This window comes from Sabethes cyaneus, chromosome 2 (genome assembly GCF_943734655.1).
Source record: "Sabethes cyaneus chromosome 2, idSabCyanKW18_F2, whole genome shotgun sequence".
Lineage (NCBI taxonomy): Eukaryota > Metazoa > Arthropoda > Insecta > Diptera > Culicidae > Sabethes > Sabethes cyaneus.
In genome coordinates this window covers 239,139,007-239,159,815 of record NC_071354.1, presented here as the reverse complement: position 1 = coordinate 239,159,815, position 20,809 = coordinate 239,139,007, and the positions used below count along the sequence as shown (strand labels likewise).

At 40.0% G+C, this 20,809-nt stretch overlaps 2 protein-coding genes across 5 annotated transcripts in view; both read left to right on the top strand.

The window, feature by feature from the left end:
- The window catches only part of LOC128738489 (sorbin and SH3 domain-containing protein 1), a 201,177-nt gene that overhangs the window by 21,315 nt on the left and 159,053 nt on the right, over positions 1–20,809 (top strand). The window contains exon 1 of one of the 4 annotated variants that reach the window (XM_053833675.1): positions 5,085–5,246. The exons of 1 other annotated variant lie outside the window; for it this stretch is intronic. The gene's annotated coding sequence lies outside the window, so the exon portion shown is untranslated. Of the gene's footprint in view, positions 1–5,084; positions 5,247–20,809 lie in introns of those variants that run through there. 2 more of the 4 variants (XM_053833674.1, XM_053833676.1) reach the window with 2 other exon arrangements.
- The window catches only part of LOC128736817 (myb-like protein P), a 64,865-nt gene that overhangs the window by 8,118 nt on the left and 35,938 nt on the right, over positions 1–20,809 (top strand). The window contains exon 2 of the mRNA XM_053831309.1: positions 4,692–5,453. Coding sequence (XP_053687284.1) covers positions 4,692–5,453 — 762 coding nt within the window. The remainder of the gene's footprint in view (positions 1–4,691; positions 5,454–20,809) is intronic.

The window sequence follows — 20,809 nt, the reverse complement described above, 5'->3', positions numbered from 1 at the left end:
TCGGGCCCCTTTTTACTCTCCGTCACTTGTAACGACAATTCTCAGAATGCAAGAAACAAAACCCTTTTTCTTCACATAGAGTGTGTCTTCTCCCTTTGTCAGCTGCCCCCCTCTTCCCCTGTGGCCCACCAGCCACTTGTTAACCTGTCTGTTTTTTTTTAATCCCTCTCCACCTGTTGGCTCCCTTCTAATCAGCTCCCCCTTTTGTCACGTAGCCAGTTATGCATCTGTTTGCTCGCTGATTTTTTTTTCAGTGCCCCTCACCTCCGTAAACTCTCACCCGCTTTCTTATCTACCAACTACTTGCACTACTGTAATCGGTTCAAATGCAAGAGAAACCCAATCCCTGTTTACTTATTTGGACCTCTCCTCTTTTTAGCTGCATTCCGCCCCCCTCCTTTTTCAACCCTTCGGACTGATTTTCTTGTTCTAATGTTTGCTAAGTTTGGTGGAGAATGGTCAAGACGTACTGGGGTTATGGCGGTGTGGAACATCACTGATAAATATAGATGGATAACGCAAAAATTGTTTGATCACCTACTATTGTGGGAATGATTTTGTCTTCTAAGTTCTTAGCTAGAGTGTATACCCAGCAAGGGCGCTAGCTCTAGAAAATGCCAAAAACGACCTAAACGTTAGTAAGATATTCTCGAGCGTATAGCCAAGTACTAAATATAGGAAACTGTACGAATCATGTATGACAGTTTAATTGTTAAAAATAACAAACTTCGAAGGAACACCACTGGACACCCAATTGGGCCTTCGCCAGAGCCGACACAATGTTACGCTATTGCTCTGAAACCAGGCGTAGAATTTGGGTCTAAAATCTGATCCAAAACCCGATATAAAATGAGGTTTAAAACATGGTCCACAATCTAGTTCCAATCTGTTCCAAAATTTAAAAAAAAATATAAAAAATGTGGTCTACAATATAGTATAGGTCTAAAATATGATTCAGATCCAGAATCTGGTTCAAAATCTGAACCAAAATCTGGTTGCTGCTTTAAAATCTGATTAAAAATGTGGCACAAAATCTGCTCCAAGTCCAAGAGCTGATCAAAAGTGTTGTCCAAAATATGTTTTGTGAACGGGACCAAACTCTGATAAAAAATGTGGTCCTGAATCCGATTCAAACCCAAATTCTGGTCTTAGTCCATAATGAGGTTCAATATCTGGTCCCACATTGGATCCAAAATATGATCAAAAATGTGGTCCAAAATATTATTCAAAACCTGGTTCAAAATCTGGCCCAGAATCTGATCTGGTTCAGGTCCTGAATCTGGCCCAAAATATGGCCGGAACTTAATTAAAAAATTTAGCCTAAGATCTGGTCTAGCTTCAAATCTATTCCTAAATTTATTAGAAAATCTGAACAAAATTTGATAAAAAAATTGGTTCGCAATCTAATTCAGGTCCAAAATACGGTCCAAGTCCAGAATCTGGCGCAAACCCTGATCCAAAATCTGGTTGGTGGTTTAAAATCTGATCAAAAATGTGGCCCTAAATCTGCTCTTTTGTCGGAAGGTTAAATCACTGCGACCATTATTATGATCTATTGTGGTATACTTTTTCTTTTGTCCATTTAGTTAATGCCATTGCACACCTAACTTGACGAATGTTTCTTATAGTATTTTTTCTCAGCTTTCCGTTGGTGGTCTTAAAATTAAAATTGGTTGGCGGAATTATGGCGAAAACGGCGGATTTTTGATAAAATTCAACATGGCGGCCAAATCCAAGATGGTCGTCGTTTTTTTCACTTCATTTATAAACCCTATCGCTCCTCTGTACAAAACCGTGCCGTTTGTAGTTTGTTGCATAGCAAATTTTGGAAATATTACAATAATTATATGAAAATTGTGAATCTTGCTACAAATAACTGGTTGTTTTATTCAGTTAATGTTATCGCACACCTAATTTTATGAATGTTTTTTGTAGCATTTTTTCTCAGCTTTCCGCCAAAATTTTTTTACTCCATTTCGAAGCCCTGTTCTTCTTCTTTACAGAACCGGGCCATTTGTTAGTTGTTTCATGGCAAATTTATGAAAATTTATCACATGATATAGATCTCAAGGTTTGCTCCAAACTCAACTTTTCTTGAAACTGTTTGGCCCCTTGGCGAACGAGGGGTTCACCAGTTCGAGGTATCAAAAGTGTAGCTCTTATTTTTTTTAACCATTCTCAACCAATTAAGTGCAAAAGTACGAATATTTGAAGACCTCGTGTCAGTAGTGGCCCGTTTCAGCAAGAATTGCTAATCTACTCGACTTCGCGTACATTCGTATAAAATCAAGCTAAACTATCTATTATGCCAAATGAGCATTATTCCAAAAGGATTTATGCCAAACAGTGTTATGCCAAATGACTGTATGCCGTATAGGGTAGTCCCAGATATTATGCCTAGCGTGCTATGGTTCGCGTTCATCGACCTTTGTCTCTATCTTTGTTTTTCCCTTTCTACTTTTCTAACTTTCAATCTTCTATAATTCTTTCTCCCTCCTTTCTCACTTTCTCCGTTTGTTTTCATCTTTTCTGCATTTTTCCTTGCTTCCTTTCTTCCTTATTTGCACTTGTCTTTTTTTACTTTTTTTTTCATTTCGTCCTTGCTTGCTTTCCTTTCTTCTTTTCTTCCTTCATTATTTTCTTTTCTTCTTCCTTTTTTTCTTTCGTTCTTTCTTCCTTCCCTTCGTTCTTCCTACCTTTCGTTCTTACTTCCTTTCGTTCTTCCTTTATTCCATTTTTCTTTTCTTGCCTTCTAGTTTTAATCTTTCTTTCTCATTCGTTTGAAGTTACGCTCTTCAATACGATGGGCTCTTCTATATATGGTGTTTGCGTTGAACACTCAAGAAGTTCATTCTTGTGATCAATGAGCAACCAGTAGAAGGTGTGCTTTTTTTCTCGGTTTCACTCAGAGAATATGGTTGACAGAATCGCATCACTTATAATTTACTAGTTTTGTACGAGTAACGAGAAACACTTATTGTTTCTTGTTTTTCCGTGCTAAATATTCGTACGTTAAGAAAAACAGTTTATTTTATAAATTCAAATTCTCTCATTTTTTATTTTACTCCAACTCGCGGAAGAAAAGTTGTGCAATAATACACAGAACTTGGCATCGCTTCTGAACAGAAAACTGAAAAGTCATGTGTGTTTTCTCTGATTCTCTGTAAAAACCAGATATCTTCTTATATTTGTTGCAGTGGGACACGAAAAAATGCTATAAATAAGGAGCGTTATAATGAAGTTATAATGAATTTATGAGGAAGTGGTGAATGGTTCAGAAATTGTTCGTCATTTCATTCATATGACCCTGTTTTCATAACAAAACCGTAATCGTATTACAGATCAGCACAATGTTGATAATATCTAAAGTTATCCATCACAAGGTTTGGGTTAAATCTCAAAGCATTCTTTAAACAAAATTTAGTTTTATTTCAATTCTTTAAACATAATTAGTGGCTATAAGCAGTTTACTGAATTTAACTCCAAAGCCGTACGTTTTCGATTATAATCGGTCGATTATTACCAATTTGTAAAAATAAACAAATGACTCACCACACCATCGTAAGCAGCGCTTGCAGTAGGACATAATTTCAACCAGCTAGCAAACAAATAACTGCGGTCTCGCACATATCCTGAAATATACTCGTTGGTACCTACCGACCGAGCTGAGAACCGAAAGCAGTAAAAGTAATTCACATGACCATATGTTTCGCTGCTGCCGGTGTTGTTGCTGCAGTTATTGTGAGCGCACCAAACAAACGGTAAAGATGTCCGACGGTATTATTTTTCGCTATTTTTATTTGCCAATGGGTGTTGCTATTGCTAGCTGGTAGCCAATCGTTTTAGAGTTTTACGACTCGTATGATTGGAAACGGCTGCTGAAGTCGTTAAATGACTCTTTAATTATAGTAATTCAATTAAAGAATAGTTATTACTTTGAGATGCGATAAATTTTAGAAAGATAGACCATCTGTGTATTACAAAGTTGTCTAAAACAAAACAGCATAAATTTTGATTTTCTTTTTTAATTTTTTCATTCATTTCCAACGTACAATCTCATCAAAACAGCTGCTTGCAATGAGCAAAAGTAGCGAACTTTTCTTCTTCTGCAAATTTCAGTTCTACTGCCATTATAACTTTGTTCTTTCATGCTCTCTTCCTAATTGAGTTCCAAGTGCGGATCTGTCACATTACTCCCACAGGGTAAAATTATTAGCAGAATATGAAAAGTACTGCCGTACATTACCGATTTTTGGACTTCATTCTATTTTACCGGATGATGTGGATCAGAGGTAAAAACACATTGTCAACTTAACTAATACTTGCATTCGATATAAATTTTTCCAGTAACAAATTTCTGTGGAACTTAGTTTTTTCCCGCTTTTTTTTAACCTTATCAAAATTATCTTCCGGTACCAGACTTCCACCAAATGGAAAGAACACACAATCTACAAGTGACACAGTACAAGAAATAAAAAAAACCGGAGTGAACTCCCCGCAAAGGAAAAGTGTAATGTCCTGTGTCTGTCCGTTGGCGTTTTCCGCTTGCTCGCTTGATTGCCTGCCCGTTTTGCTTGGTGGCCGTTGATCGTTAGCATCGTCGCCGGTTGCCGGTTGACCGGCCAACTACCGAACCTAAATAACTTTTCCATTTTTTTTTTGTTTCGTTCCTATTTTCTCACCACTATCAGTTGAGAGTCATCAGCCACGGACGCGTCCGAACGTAAATCAAGCGCAATTTTCCCGCCCACAACAACAACAACAACAACAGTTTCAGCAGCAACAATATCAACCACCGCAGTTAGTGCGAGCGGAAAGTGCCACTGACCGTGCCACCAGCAGCGATAACGGCGAAAATGTCAAAGTGAGTGCACTGATCGAAGTTCACCAGCAGAAGCAGCGGGAACTGTTGCGACAGGACAGTTACAAGGCGGCCGTCGGTCGCAGTGCAGCTAGTTCGGTGGAAAATCTGTCCCCGGAAATCGAAACAGACTCCGCTCCGGTTAGTGTCAGTGCGAAGTGTCAAGAGTTTGAACGTAGGCTTCAGCATAGCGCTAGTAGCGAAGCAACGCGTAAACCTATCAAAGCACCATCCCCAGCATCCAGCTTGACCGCTATAAGTGTTGCCAGCAGTGCGTCCGCTGCTAACAACAGTGGAACCGCTTCCATCATTGCGCCGCCTCCTCCACCACCGTCGTCGTCAGCGTTGTCATCGTCGAAAGCAGCCTCCACCACCAATCGCATCGGTAGCTATTCTGATCTTGAGTGTAGTGATGAACGTGACCGTGAAACTGTCGTGATGGTGACCCATAACGCTGATAACACTAGTAACACCAATAACACCATACTGCTGACCGATAACAATAACAGTCGGAGTAGCTTTTCCGAAGCTGGCCTGCTGCATGAGATTGATCGGGCGCTAGTGCTTGCTAAAGATTTCTTGTTTACCAGGGGTAACGTAGATTCGTTCGTTCGTTTGTCTGTGTGTGTTCTGTTTTGACTGTTCTGCTGTGAAGCGTGTAATTTTATGACGTCCATTTATGTCATTCGTTTGTTGTGTGTCAATACTAACGTTCATAATACAACGCGCACTAATTCTACATAACAAAAAAATACGACTTCCCAACATAAATCGTCACTTTCGTCCGGGAAAATTTTTTCCGTGTATGTTGCAACATACATTATTCAAACCACCCCCGACAACAGTAAACAACAACTTAGCCCACACACGGGAAAGTCATGAATCATCCGGCGGCGCAGTGGCCAGGAGAAAAAAAAAGAAGTCCGAAAAGACCAAAACACTCGTCACTAAATTGAGTCCACAGCCAATTTAAATCACGTCCAACTTTGTCGTAGCTTTTTTTTTCATCGGTTTCCCACTCGCCGCCGTCTGTCATACTTACATAGAATGAAAAGAAGCAGACAAGGTACGAGAGACCTGCAGCACAAGTTCGTCAAGTGGTTCGTGTGCCAAGCCACACACCAACCATAACCGAATCCCGGAATGGGAGGCAGAAGGTGGTGCGGTTGTGGGTGTTGGTGGAAAATAACTTTAAAAATATCTATCCCCTCGCACGTTATGAACAGCAGCAGTCAAAGTGGTCTGGTCTGCGTTTGTGTGTATCTTAATCCTCGGCCGTCATCCATCGATCGCGTTTCGCTCGTACGCCTGTCCGGCCGGCCCTCAAAGGACCGTGACAGACCGTACTGTCCGGCCGTCCGTCCGTTCGATTCGATCCGATCCGAACCGAACCGTACACCCGCGCTCCGCCCAACGCGCAGAAAATCTTTCGGGGTTCAAGTAGGTGTTTACCTTTCTATTGTCGCCAGTCAGTGAAAAACCGAAATTAACTCGTCTAGTCAGACCGGACGACCACGGACGAGGTGGTGGTGGTAGATTAACTTTTCCGAGTGCTTTGAAATTTCACCCACTTGAAGAAGAAGATTTGCAGTAGCTAGCGTTTGACAATGAAAGGATTATATTCTGGTAACCCCAGCAGAATTATCAATGAGTTTCGCTCAAGTTGGGCTCATTTTCAAAAGATAGTTTACTTGCTGTGTTTAGTTTTATTTTTGAAGTATTATATTGGATTTCAGATAATTCAATCATTTGATTCGATTCGATTTTGGAGTTTAAAATCCCAAAAATAATTTGAAAATTAGCCGTTCGGTCATCAAGTATTATATAAACATTCATTTCACACTTACACCAGCGTTTCGTCTTCAGACCCTGCAGAAGAATACAAGTAATACATAAACCATTTAAATACCGAAGCTAACAACCTGAATAATAGTCGCTCAATGTTTGTCGACCATATGTTATGAGGAGGATGTTACTTATTCTTCTCCGTCTCTTATTAAGTTGTAAGTCATTTTCTAGAGATGCCCCGCAACGGTAAATAAGCCCATACTAAACAAATTATGTGAAAGAAAAATTCACGCATAAGGTTCACTCTTCATTAAACCGTATTGAATTAATAAGGACATATCTTTCGGAGCCTCGCTATCGTGTAATATATGAAGCTCTTTATTATGTTTTCACGCGTTAAAGGGGAAAAAGTAACTGCAGATGTGGTACAGTAAACTTTTAAGTTGCTGCAATTTAATATCTTTCTAAGGCCGTTCGTTTGCGGCTATTTTGTGGTCAGAAAATGCAGTCTCATTATTGTATTGGCCGCACAACTGCAAACATTCAATCGTTGATGTGGAGTGTACTCCTGTGCTCATAAAAATTAGGCATATTTCGCGCATCCTACCACTGTCACCATATAACCAAAAGCTGGTCCGCCAAAACGCTTTTGACACATTCCAATATTACAAGGCACTATAAGCAACCATCTTCCATATACGAATCAATTTCTACTTTTCCAATTATATTTCTCAAGATACGAACCGATCCATGTTGTAAAACGTTATCTTTTGGTTTTTTCTCTAAGCTTGAAAAATAGAATAAAAGTTTCTATTTTTCATTTGCTTAAGTTTATCTCAGAAAACCTACTCTTGTAGTGTAGTGTATCGTTTGAATGTCTTCTTCTTGGACTCATTCTTACTAGCGCCGTCCGCTGACCATAATTTTTATAACTTTTAATGCATCACTAACGCAGGCGAAATTTTCGGAGAACTGGAAAGCATTTATTAAAGGGGATACCCTGGGGTTACCTCACTGTGTGCTAAATCAAAACTTTTGAAAATTTTAATAGGACACATACTTTTGGCTCCAGTCACATCATGCATTTGGCCTGCCAAATACGTCAAATTAAGCATTGGTTTTTGATGACACACTACTGTTCGCTGTAATTGTTTGCTTAGGTGCTTCTTCACACTTCGTTGGGTGATCGAAATGCTACCTGATGATTTGCCAATCAAATGTACCGTATTGTCGAATTGGCACAATTCCGGTGTACCTCAGGGAAGCCGCTTGTGACCCTTTCTTGTAAGGTTCAAACACGCGTCATTAATCGGCGAAATTTCAAAAGCTTTAGTGGCGACGCTCCATTATCGATCCTGTGCCGAACGAATTGTGGTCCTCCAATACTATCGTTCCTAGGCTTCTCCAATTTCCTCAAACACTAGCTGGACGGGCATCATTCTCGACAACGCACATCCACTGAGTGCAGAAGAGCCTCCTTCTGGTTCTCTGCTGACGATAGTTTTGATTACTCTTTCATTGTGCATTCTGGGCAGCTTACCACATTGTACTACCTGTACTATACTCGTGGTTCATGTGTCTGCGCCAGGCTCCAGTTTCTATTTTGCCTCTATTTTGAGTTTGATCGCAAAATTTTACGAATTTTACGAGTTCTTACCCGTCATTCTGACGTATGACATTAACCCATTTAACGTCGTATGAATCAGCTTAACAGGTTTCCTCGGAAAACCATGCTTTAGTTGTGACAACCCCTTGGTCGACGCGCCTCACTTGTTACGATAACTCGTTATCGGCATATCTGGCAACACAAAGGGAAACTGTCATCGATGGTAAATCGATAAATTCTTCATACATGCGGTGAATACTACGATAATTAGGAATTTGTGCTACTGTTAAAAATATATATTAGTGCTAAAATTAACTTAAAATTAAGAATTAACAACCTGCCAACTAGTACCGAAATACTAGGTTATGCACACTTTGCTCACGACTACGGCTATGCTACGGCTAATGCTTAAGTGCTAACTGTTTTCATCAACCATACGAATTGATCCGAACTCTGAATAGCGGAGGACGAGAAAGCTAACGATAAGGTTTAGCAAATCGCAACAGAAATTAGAAGAAGAAGAAGATGAAGAACTAGTTAGAAGAGGTTAGAAGAGGAGGAACTATCAGGAAGTAAATTAGAAACACTAAACAAAATTTTTATCGTTGTCGTCGTCATCTTCGATATCACCGTCGTCATCAATACACGATTAAAAATTTGAAAGGTTGTTGATTATAGATCAACAAGTATTATTTGTCTCAGCTTATTTTGTCTTACTGAATCGTACGCCGTCTTAGAGCCAACAAACAGATGATGAGTTTGCAATACTTGTCTAGTAAGGCCATTGCAAATTATTTTTTAAGTTTTTGTCAGCCAGCTTTTCAAAATTGGCTCTAAAAATCTAAAAATGAATTCAAAATGGCCTTCTAAAACAACCGCTGCCGGAAAAATGCAACGAGCGAGGCACGAAAGCAAACGATGCTAAATTATCATACGAAACGATTCTCAGTATGTAAGCACCGGTTTTATAAGACGAACCTGGATATTCGGAAATGTTCTTGTAAAGCCAGTAATTAAGAAAATTAAGATCAAAAATACACCTTTTTGCCTTTCTATTATATAAATATATAGTATAAAGGTATAGAAATCACTCGGAAAACCGGAAATGGAAAGAAGATTCTGCGGGCCGAATGTCATATTTCATTCGACTCAGTTTCGAAAACTGAGCAATCGATTTTGGATTTCAAATCCACAAAAATAATTTAATATTTAAAATTACCGTAAATACCCTTTGGTTCTGTCGAGTATGGAGAATTGATTGAGTACTTTGAATAACTTGCAATCTATATAATGTATCATTTTATGTTTGTGTCCATTCTTTAAACACAGTTTTCCGAATGGTGTGTGCTGATCAATGGGCAATGGGAGAAAAACAGACATTACATTTCACTGAGTATGCCTGATGACCATAAACCAAACCTTATGTGACAAAAGGAAGTAAAATCAAAGCGGCTAGCAAAGTAAAACCTTGGGTATAAACGCCTTTAAGATTTGATCCTGCTTTATCGATACAGACTTCGCAGTCGGTTATTAGAGTACAGGATAATTACGGGGCTAATGCAATGATTCTATTATTCCAGAAGTACCGCACTACCGATATTCGGACAAACGCCCGCGAAGTTCTGGGCGGACAAGTGCTGGTAAATAATAAATAGTACCGGATCGAAGTTGTTACCTTGCTATAAGTTTAGCATATTGACAAAGGGTTTAGCTTTTCATGAATCGGTTCGTAAAAAATACTGTACCTGTATTTTTTTGGAAAATTTTAGACTTCTCGCGAAACTTTTCAAAAGGACCTAAGTAACAATGAGAGATTCACTTCGGGTCTCTTCCCTTTCGCTTTAATACATCAGCTTTGCAGGAATCGGTAGCTGGCGTCACAAGCTAGCTATTCGTTAAGAAAACTTTGATTAAAACGCATTTATGTCGCCGCAATAATCAGAAGAAAGGGACACCAAAGAGGGTCTCTCCATGTTACTAAGGTCCTTTTGAAAAGGAGAGACGCGAGACTTGTTTGTAACTTGAAAGCCGCCTTCGTAGTTACAGTGGTTCCCAAAATCGCCACACCTGGAGACCTTTTTTGGTGGTAATTAGCTGAGTTGAGACTACATTTTTTGTATAATTACATTGAAAATAAGCGCTTTTCGTGTTTGCATGGTAAGGGGACCAAAGCGTTAGCTTTTTATATTTTTTCACACACATACATCAGAGACGTTTCCAGTGTGTTGACAGGGACATTATAGCAGGACAGCCCATGGAAGTTGACGTAAAAACTAATTTCACCAAAATCTACTTTTTCGTTGCAACACATGCTTTACTATATGATACTCAAAATACACATAAAAATAAACATGTTTTGTTTGAAAAGATTGCGGCAATAATGGAAAAACCATTTGACGTAACTGCCATAATGACGCACGCCTCGGAATTCGTGAAGTCATAACTATCAACAGGTTCGCTCTTGAATTAGAAGTCTTAATATTAACCCTTCTAAGGTCTACAGCATTTTTAGCACCCGAAAATTAGCTAAAATGGCCGTAATTTTTTTATCAATCAACATTTTTTCACTAAATTTGGGAATCTTCCCGAAAATCTTTTCTACTTTCATAATATCTACAAATCATAGCCATATGTCACATGGTGCCGTATTTGTTCCGGTGTTTCTTGGGGGACCGCGACATAGGTTTTTAAGATAATGTTGCTAAATATTTGAAATTTGCTGTAAATTATGAAGCTGCTTAGAGGCAATTTTGAAGTTCGGTAAATTAAACGTAAAGCTGCATAGCAAGCTATAGATCCATAGACCTAAAGCTTGGTAACCTTCCTTGCTTAAACACCATTATCCGAACTCTTAGTTACTTTCAAGTTGCATGTTGAACTTTCAAGTTGCTACAGATATTAACGGTACTTTATTGAGAATGAAGTTCGGTTTATAAATGTAGTGTCTGGTTATTCAGCAAGAAAGTTCTGCGGAACGAACCGAATCTGAACTTCCAAGTTCGTTCCTTAAGTGAAATTCGAACTTTTGGTTGCTTGGACCGTGAGATCACTTCGCTGGATTCTAGATCAAAAGTTTTAGAAATTTTAATAGGATATATACATTTGGCTCCAGTCAAATTATCTGTTTAACGAAAGCAAAGGCTTAGACATAAACCTCTCCCTAAAACTTAATTCTTCTTTATCAACAGACTTCGCAGCCGGCTAATTAGAGCACAATTACAGGGCTAGTGCAACAATGCTACTGACTCGATCAGGCAGCACCGTTTAGCTGAGACTTGAACTTACGCCGACTGGGTTGTTAGATTAGCATTATACCTCGAAGCTAAGCAGGCGGTTTGGCCTGCTAAATGTGTCTAATTAACCAATGGTCATAGGAGCGTCTTAGCTTTTTAGTCTTCTACCAGCAAAGACCCGGGATGACTCTTGCCGTATCAAAAATTCCTCTCCACTGCTACGAACATACGACGACTGACTTATTAGGCCAGCATCTTACCTCGAGACCAACTGGGACGAACAACCACTTACAATTCATCACCGTCAATAGTTACTGTGCACAGTTATTTACATGGGAGTCAAACGTTGCTTTCTCAGGAGTCTCTTCCTACCACATATTTGGTTTTCGACGCATTGGTTTGTAACGCTATCCTAGCCTCCGTTTTTATTCTAGCGTAGATTGCTTCCTCCATTCCAAGGTTTTTAGTATTGATGACTGATGTCTGAAGATCGTTCCTCTCGTAACGATGCCCGCCCGCCCGATCACGCCTTCTATAGCGATATTGTACAACATACAGGACAGTCCATTTCCTTATCGTAACCCTCTGCGTAAAGGATTCGAGTCTGCCCACAAACGCGCACGTAGCATATCACTCGCTCAAGGATAGCTTCGATCAACCGCGTCAGTTTGTCATGAAAAACGTACTCGTGCATTATCTGCCATAGCTGTTCACGCTCAACTGTATCGTATGCTGCCCTGAAATCCACAAAAATATGATGCGTGTGCAACTAGTACTCCCGACATTTCTAAAGTATTTGTCGGAGAGTAACAATTTGATCCGTAGTAACACGGTCCTCCATAAAGTCCGCTTAATACAGACCCTACGAATTCTCTTGCAGTTGGCGATAGACGATGTAAACCAAATCTGAGAGAACACTTTGCAAGCGCATCTCTTTCGTTTATGATTACCTTTCCTCCCTCGTCCCTACATAAGTCAGACTTCGGTCTGTAGCTCTTACGAGTGCATGGTTTCGTATCAAGAAGATCAGTTGACACAGCTTTGCTGGAGTTTACTACATTTTGCAATAACACAATTGGCTCGGGCGTCGATTACGTCAACGCAGATCTAAAGTTAGCATTTGATCGGATTAATCACGATATTACTCTAAAGAAGTTCGCCAAACTTGAGTTTTCGCAACGCCATTGTTACTGGTTGCAGTTATTCTTAAAGAACAGGAAGCTACCCGGTTGAAATCGGATCATCGCTGTCTGATATTTTCGTAAATAAGACTGGAGTTCGCCAAGGTAGCAACCTTGGCCCGTTGTTATTTTCGCTATGTTTTAATAATGTGACGGTTCTACTTAACAGTAGATGTATACTAAAGAAATGTTCTTCGGTCTTTGATGGAAAAAAATGAGTTCGAGCTGAACGAGTCATCGTCGGTGTTCAAACGAAAGCTGTGTAAGATCATCTGTACTTTAATGATCAATTAATTTATGAACTTACCCAACACCCACCCAACACGAATGGGTTCTTCTTTTCCATTCATGTTGACTGTTAGTGGGATGAATTATATTACAATAAATAAATAAATATATAAATTTCATAAAATGATTTTTAAGGAAATATATCAAATGACTTTATGGCAAATGGACTTTTAAGATTAAGCCAATATTTTTACGTCAAACGGCTGCCAAATGACTTTATGCCAAATACAATTCTCATTGCATTGTGATGGAGCGATAATTGACTCAAGTGCATATTCCTATGAATACGAGGCGAAGTTACGTGAATTATACCTAACGTCTGTTATTCCTATCGTCCACTATGCCCAACGTCCATTATACCTGAAGTCCGTACGACTATCGTCGTATGCGTAACAGCGCGCACCCGCAAGGAAATAACCATTTGTAAGTTCTATTTGTCAGAAATATCCGTTTCCTTGGAATTGAGGAAAAACACCAAAACATTCAACATTTTTTATTAAAATTACAAAACATTTATTTACAATAAAAACCTTTATTATATGAGCATAAATATTTAAAATATGTTTTATGTTTTATTCTCTATCATCTTCAAAGATTGATCGTATTACCGACCACTTAGCCGCCACTATATCTCACTGTGCCGAGCAGCATTTCACCAGCCAGCTTCGGGCACGCAAACTTCTAACCTGACCCTGTCTGTGTTTTCATCTTAGATTCTCACAATCTGTCACGCCGATGTTGTTGTTGCGGTTTGCAATCAGGTTCTGTGTAAAACCTTGTCCGATCGCCATCTAATATGCTCACGAACTAGGAAACGCACACACATTCAGCTTCTCACGCATGCCACCAGCCACGGATCATTGACTGGTAGAGAATCGTGTTGAATCCTAGACCGCAGGCGCACAGAGCTGCCGTGAACGGCAGTCAGTCGTCGCCGCCGTGCGATCAGTAATGATGGCCTTTCGCCGACTTGTGCAGCCCCTCCGGGCAGACCGGGCGGACCGGGCGGTACCTGTTGACTGTTTTTCCGATGACGATCACCACCGATCGCCGTTCCGCGCTCGTGAGTTTATTTCAGTTGTCGGGGTGTAGGTACGTTACGTACGTGTGTTATTTTGGCAGCTTTTTTTCCCGACCGACCGAACTGTTTCGGTGTGTACGAGATCCGTGTGGGGCCGAAAATTTTCGCGCGCGTCTTGCCGTCCCAGTTTTCAGTTCCCAGTTGCAAGCGGTCCGCGTCGATTCGATCCCGTTCCGATCCGATCGCAGCGCGAATAATCTGTCTACTTCAGAAAAGAAATCGGGAGTTGTTGGGCAAAGTTTTGGCAAAGTGGTTAGTGGAGTGGAAAATAGGAAGAACCCGTTTACCCGTGCGGTAAAATTCTAAATAAACACTGTTTTGTTGTTCAAAAAGTGTTCAGCGTTCATTTCGATTAACTTTTCAACTAACCGGTTACAGCACAGGAAAATTTTATAGCCGTGGGCGGTGGGCAGATTAATTGAAACAATTTTCCTGCCCAGTCAAGTGAATTGACCTGAAAAGAAAGCAAAAGAAAAAAAAACTAGCAAATGGATAAACAAACATACTAGAGGAGTACGGTTGGAACTATGTCGCAAAGTGGGGGTGGTGTAAAGATGCAGCTCGTGAAATATAAAACTAACATAAAAGCGACAAGAAATTTGCTACGCTGCTGCTGCTGTAGCTGCGGTACAAGTGCATTCCACTATCCAAGGCATGGCATTCGGGTGCAGAAGAAAAAAAAACTACATACAACTGAAATAAATGGACATTAGCGGGTGGTGCCGCGTGCTCCGAGATAGGAAGAAAATATAATACGTGATGCCAGTTTCTATTTTAACTGAGGACAATGAAGAAAAAATACTAGAACCTAAGGGTGACTCGAACCAATGGAATGGTTCTAAACTTTAGGGTTTAACTTTACCGATTAGCTCAGCTGGTCACCCTGGCCGGCAGTGCAGTGCAGTGCAGCGGCCGGGAAAGTCAGATGCAAAATTAAATTTCTTTTTTAATTTCATTCCTCGACGCTCGGTTCTACCTCGGCTCCTGCTGGTGTGCGGCGGTGTAGTTTATAGTTCCAAGTGGCTCTCTGATGAAACAAATGGAAACAGATTTTTTTAATTAAATTTTACAAGTGACTTTCCTTTCTGATCTCGATGCAGGTCAGTGCCGGGAAAGACCCGTGTACCCATGGACCATCATGGGCATGGGCTGCAATGCGCACTAATGTGCTGTAAAATTTGCAATTCAAACGGTTCTGTTTGATGAATACTCTCCGGTATGTAGAGACCGGAGGAATGGAAGAATTTCTTAATCATAATTTCGATTGAACAAAGCAAAACCATAAAATTCGGTGAATTTGAAAAATCTATGGAATATAAACAATTCTTTACTATCTGAAGAATCCTTCAGAAAATTAGCAGAAAACATTGTTTTCATTCCCAATGAATAAAACTGTCGAAGAGTCGGTTACAAATGGAAACTTTTCCCTTGCACACAAACCAGATTACCGAGCGAGCTGCTGGTCAACCGAGCACGTAAAGAAAATAAGTCAAAAATTTATGCATTACCGGTGGTGTCCCACGACGCCGAACCAACAACAAAAAAAACAGAAAATAATTTGCGAAATCCAACCGCGGTTGGGCCGAAAGAGAAAAAAACAGAAGAAAACAAACAAACGGAAAATCGGAAAAGCGCCTGCGAAAAATTACGAAAAACTGCCATCCCCACCCCACAGGGTACACACCCGCCGGTCGCCGCACCGACCGGTGAAACAAACTGCTCCCGGAAAAGGCACATGCCGTGGCAATCTTGCGGATGTTTGTTTGCCAGCGGACTTGATTTTCCGACCGGCAGGAAGTCACTGCCCAACACTGCCCCGGGGGAAAACTTCGAACCGCACGAACAGCAGCAGCAGCAGCAGCAGGGGGATCCGACGCCGGACGGAGCGTGAATATTTGTTATTTTTAATTAGCATCTTGATCCTACGGAGTCACTCGGTTCGGTGGGGTGTCCTCTGTTCTCGACCGATCAACAGCTGGAGAAGCTGGTCGAAAATAAGACACTAAACACCGTGCGTCCACACCGACGGTGTGTGCTTGTGCTTATACTGTGCTGACCTGCGGCACTGTTTTCCCCCGTGAACGACGACTGACGCATTTAAAATTTAAAATCTTTGCTTAATTGTGTTTTGCTTTGCGGTGTGGTCGGTTTCGTCGTTAACGGGAAGAGGAAAGTTCTGAACCTGCGGTTCCCACTTGGTGTGACATCTTTCCTGTGCGGGTTGGGTAGAAGACGCTTCTTAACCATAACCACACACACCACAATTTACAGCTGCGAGAATGCTGCCGATGAAAAATTAAGTCAAAACTCGAAAAACCACCTAATCAGTGAAAGTGGCCGCCGAAAAATTCATCAGTGAAATTGCTGTGCTGGCTGATAGTGGCGGACTGCCACGACGACCGACGGGAGGAAGCGGACGCTCGCTCATCAGTGTTTTTTTCGTTTTTGCTCCAAACTCCCGAGCAGCGAGCAGCGCAGTGGTTTGGTGAAAAATCGTGAATAAAGTGATATTTACCGACCCCCCTCAGTCAGTGCATCAGCAAGTGGCAGTTGCGGCACCACGGAAAATATGGGTCAGGGTTAGTGTGATTTCTCTGCTTCACCGTTGCGTTGTGTTCGTCAGTGTGTCGGTGTGCGTGTGTGTTGATTTGGTGTAGTGTTGTTTAATTTTTGTTGTTCACGCGTCGTTTCTATTTGTGCTGCCTACACAAAATACATCTCTGCCAACAACATATGGTCGGATGCACTCCGATGAAGCGATGATGGTGCCGAGCTAAATCCTGCCACTGCTCTCCAAAATTCCCTCCAGTCTAAACAAAATCGGTCCGTTGCGTTGGTTGATGGATTGCTTTTCAGATTGATGATACTAAAGCAGTGCAGTGAGTTCCATCGGAGTAGATGCAAAAGTGACGTCAGCATTTTAGTTCGGTTTAAATATCGAAAAAAAAAATCCTTTTGAAAGTCGGTTCAATTTGGTTTGACATTGAAAATGGCTCATTCAACTTAAATCTAGCATTTTTTATTTTTTTTAACATGATACATCACATAAGATTTTTATCTATAATAGCTTGTGTTAAATGAACAAAGTTTTTACTGAACCGCAAGCTTTTATTTTACAACCGAAGCCCGTATTTGCTAAGTACTTTTGTGCAAGTGAAACCATTTGTTCCACGGCTTCTATTTAGAGTGAATATTTGGTTTACCAACTACTCGCGTGCGAATATTTTGCTAAATTTGTGATAAAATTTGAGAGCTCAGCTTGAATTAATTACCCTGAATTTACCCAATGATGCCATACGGCATCACTCAACACATTTGATGCTTCTCGCCATAAAATGAAAACAAATAGTTATTTCTATCTTTTGGCAAAAGTTTTTCAACGCCCAGCGGACACCGTATTTGAGCTTTACACGTGGTTGCACTAGCATCTTAAAGCTGGCAATTAAAGTGATTTTAAGGAATAATTCTGGGCTAAGGCCATTCCCATAGCCAGACAAAGCTTCTAAACGATACAACAATTACACTATTTTTGTCATTCTTTTATATCCTAAAAATATACATTTCTTTTTAATTCGTTTGGGCTAACTGTGTTGTTCATATTGTTTCAAAATTTATAAATTTATTCTGACTTCTGTGGATTTATTTAGATTTTCTTTTATTTTTATTCTTTCTTCGTCCTTTCCATTTATTTTTTTTTCCTACTTTTGTTTCAACTGCTTTGAAATTTCACGTATTCGTAAATTTTTCGAGCATCAAAATGTTAATTTAAATATTATTTTTTTCTAGTGGCAGTAAAAACAAACTTTCTCACTTATCTTTGTTTACGTACCTAAAAACAATCACAAATCACATTTTATTTGTGGTACAGTTACTCTGTTATACTTAAATTTCATAACTTTTGCCTAATTTTGATAAAAAAGCACACTTTTCCTATACCTCTCCATAACACCTTACTACCATTCTTCCGTGAGCCCGGAAAAGTGATTTTGAGTGACCGTTCGAGAGCCGGGAGCTGAATATGTTTGCGACATTTTAACTCGATGAAATTAAATTTCGTTTTCCCACTATTTGTTGGTTCAGGTGTCAAACGTTATACTGCGATTAGCGATAAACACAAATGAAACTGAGATGCATGAGAGAGTACTGTTGCTGCGCTGAGTAAATTTATTGTCGTGCAAAATTGAGCTGTTTCCAATATGCGTTACAAAGTAACGACATCTGTTGTATTCAACAGGGAAACATTGATAGTTTCAAGCATACTCTTACCCATGGTGCATGATGAAACACTAGCGCCAACTTCTGTTTTTCACTATTAGAAACTAGAGGCGGTATCCTATTAAGACTTGAATTTCAAATTGAATTGAAAATTTCACTTTAAATTGGACTGTAAGTTGGGTTACAAATTGGACATGCAATTGGACTTGAAATTGAACTTAACATTGTACATTTCGTCTCACTCTCGCACAGGTTTTACCTTTTTCGATGCCGTTTTTCTCTTTTCAGTCTCGTTATTCTACTTTGGGTCTCGTTTTTATCTTGTTTCCTGTACCGATTTCTTATTTTTCGTCTTTCGTCTCCTTCCGCTTTTTCCATTTTGTTTTGCTTTCGTTTTTCTTTTTTTTTCTGTCTCATATGTTTTCTATTTTGCCGTTTCATATCTCTTCGTTTCATGTCCCATTTGTTCCTTATTTTCAGACCTATTTATCCTCAAGTTTTTCACTCATTTGTTGGTGATTTTCTTTCCCGTTTTCTATCTTTTCTCTTTCCTTTTTCCTTTTTTCGTTTCCAGTTTTCCTCCTTTTCTCTCCAGTTACTTTACTTTTTACTTTGGTGCGTCTTTCCAGTTTTTCTTTGCTTCTTTTTCTGTCCCACTGCCCCTTCTCATACGCATTTTGTCTCATCTTTCCTCTTTTATATTCCGTTTGAGCTCTTTTTCTCGTTCTCCTTGTTTTCTCTATCGGCTTTCTTTAAAGCGAAAGAGAACCCAATTCTTTTTTTCCTTTTGTTTTTTTCTTGTTATCTGTTTTTATTCAATTCTGTTTTCCCGTACCGTTCTAGTCATGTTTTATCTTTTTTTTTTCTGTCCCATTTTCCCACCTTTTCTGCCGCGTTATTGTTTTTTTCCGTCTTCTCTCTATTTGTATCGTTTTTCTTCCTCTCCTTCTTCCTGCCAGCTGTTTCGTCTTGCTCTTCTCTTCCTGTTCCTGTGTTTTTCTACTTTTTCAGTGCTGATTTTCCTCTGGTTCCGGTTTCTATTTTTTTCTCCCGTTTTTCCACATTTTCAAGCATGTTTTTCCTCTTTTCCAGGCTCATTTTTTATTTTCTGTCCCGCTAGTCCCTTTTCTATGTTTTTCGTCTGTTTCGATCTTCCTCTTATTATGTCCTGTTTTCCTCCTTATCTAATAAGTTCTGTTTTCCTTTTAACCCGGTTGCCTTCCTTTTTCATTTTTTTCTGTTCTAGTTTTTCTACTTTCATGCTCCTGTATTTTATTTTTTTCTTTTCTTCATTTTCTATGCCAGTTTGTCCCCATTTTCCTTCTTTTCTTTCATTTACTTTTTTTCTCCAACATTCTCTCCTTTTTTTTGGTTTGGGGCTGATAATTGTGAAGCGACCTTACGAATTACACGAATCTATTTCGATGTAGAACCCTTTTTCTTCATTTGAACACTTCTAGTGCCCTTGTTAGCTCCCCCACCCTGTTGGCCCTCAGCCACTTCTAAATCTGTCCTCTTTTCCGAAATCACTATAAAGTAAGACAAAGTTTTTTTCAATTTCATAATGGAGAACACACAAAGCCCGTTTTCATTACGTTAAAGACCACCTTCCAATGTTAAAGACCACCTTCTCTTTTATTAACCACACTGTTCATGGGGCTCCGTAGCCGCAAGGTCGTGCCACTCAATGTTCAGCCAGGCCACTCAGTGTCAAGTGACTTTAGCATGGGCTTATTCTCAGGTCCCTTGTTACCCTTCCTTCATGCTGAGACCCCGTTGAAGCCTCTTGACAGTGCAAAAGTGTGCATGTTATAGTTAAATGTACTGGCAGACGAACGAATCAGTCCTCGCCAGGGACGGCTGTAATTGGTGATAGTACTGGTAGTAAGAAACGAGTGGATAAAGTAGAGCAAGCTTTGAAAGAAGCTTAAACTCTCATTACACACAAGCACGCAAAAAATTGATAACCAAATCGCTCACTCAATAGCGATTATGGCAAAAATAAATGCAGTGCGCGACTTAAAGCAAACAGACACGCAATAGATCAATATTGGTCGCAGTGATGAGTCCACAAATGAGAAAAAAGCACACTGTTCTGATTCCCTTATGTCAAGGAACATCTACGTCAAGTTTTTTGAAGAATCGTCTAAGCGTTCCGTAATATAGCTGCGCAGATATGTATTTCGATTTGGACCTCTCAAACCCCTTTAATGTCCCTACCCCCCTTCTCAGCTAACTCTTTTCCCCTTCCTTTGTCAGTTGCCACTTTTTCCTCACTTATTGTCACTTATAAATCTGTTTTCACTTCCTCTAGTCATTCAGCCGATTGTACAACTACAACCCCAATACTTAACCCCCTCCGCCCGTCACACCCCTTTATTGATTTTTTGATTATCTGTCAAAGAATATGTGTGTCAAGCGTACCGAAGTTGCAGCGACACATCATACATACTCACTCTTCTAAACAACCACTAGCCCCCAGCCGACTCATCGCTTTTGTCCCGTAGCATCTTATGCAACTGTTTGCTCCCCGAAAACCCCCCAAATGGAAAAAAA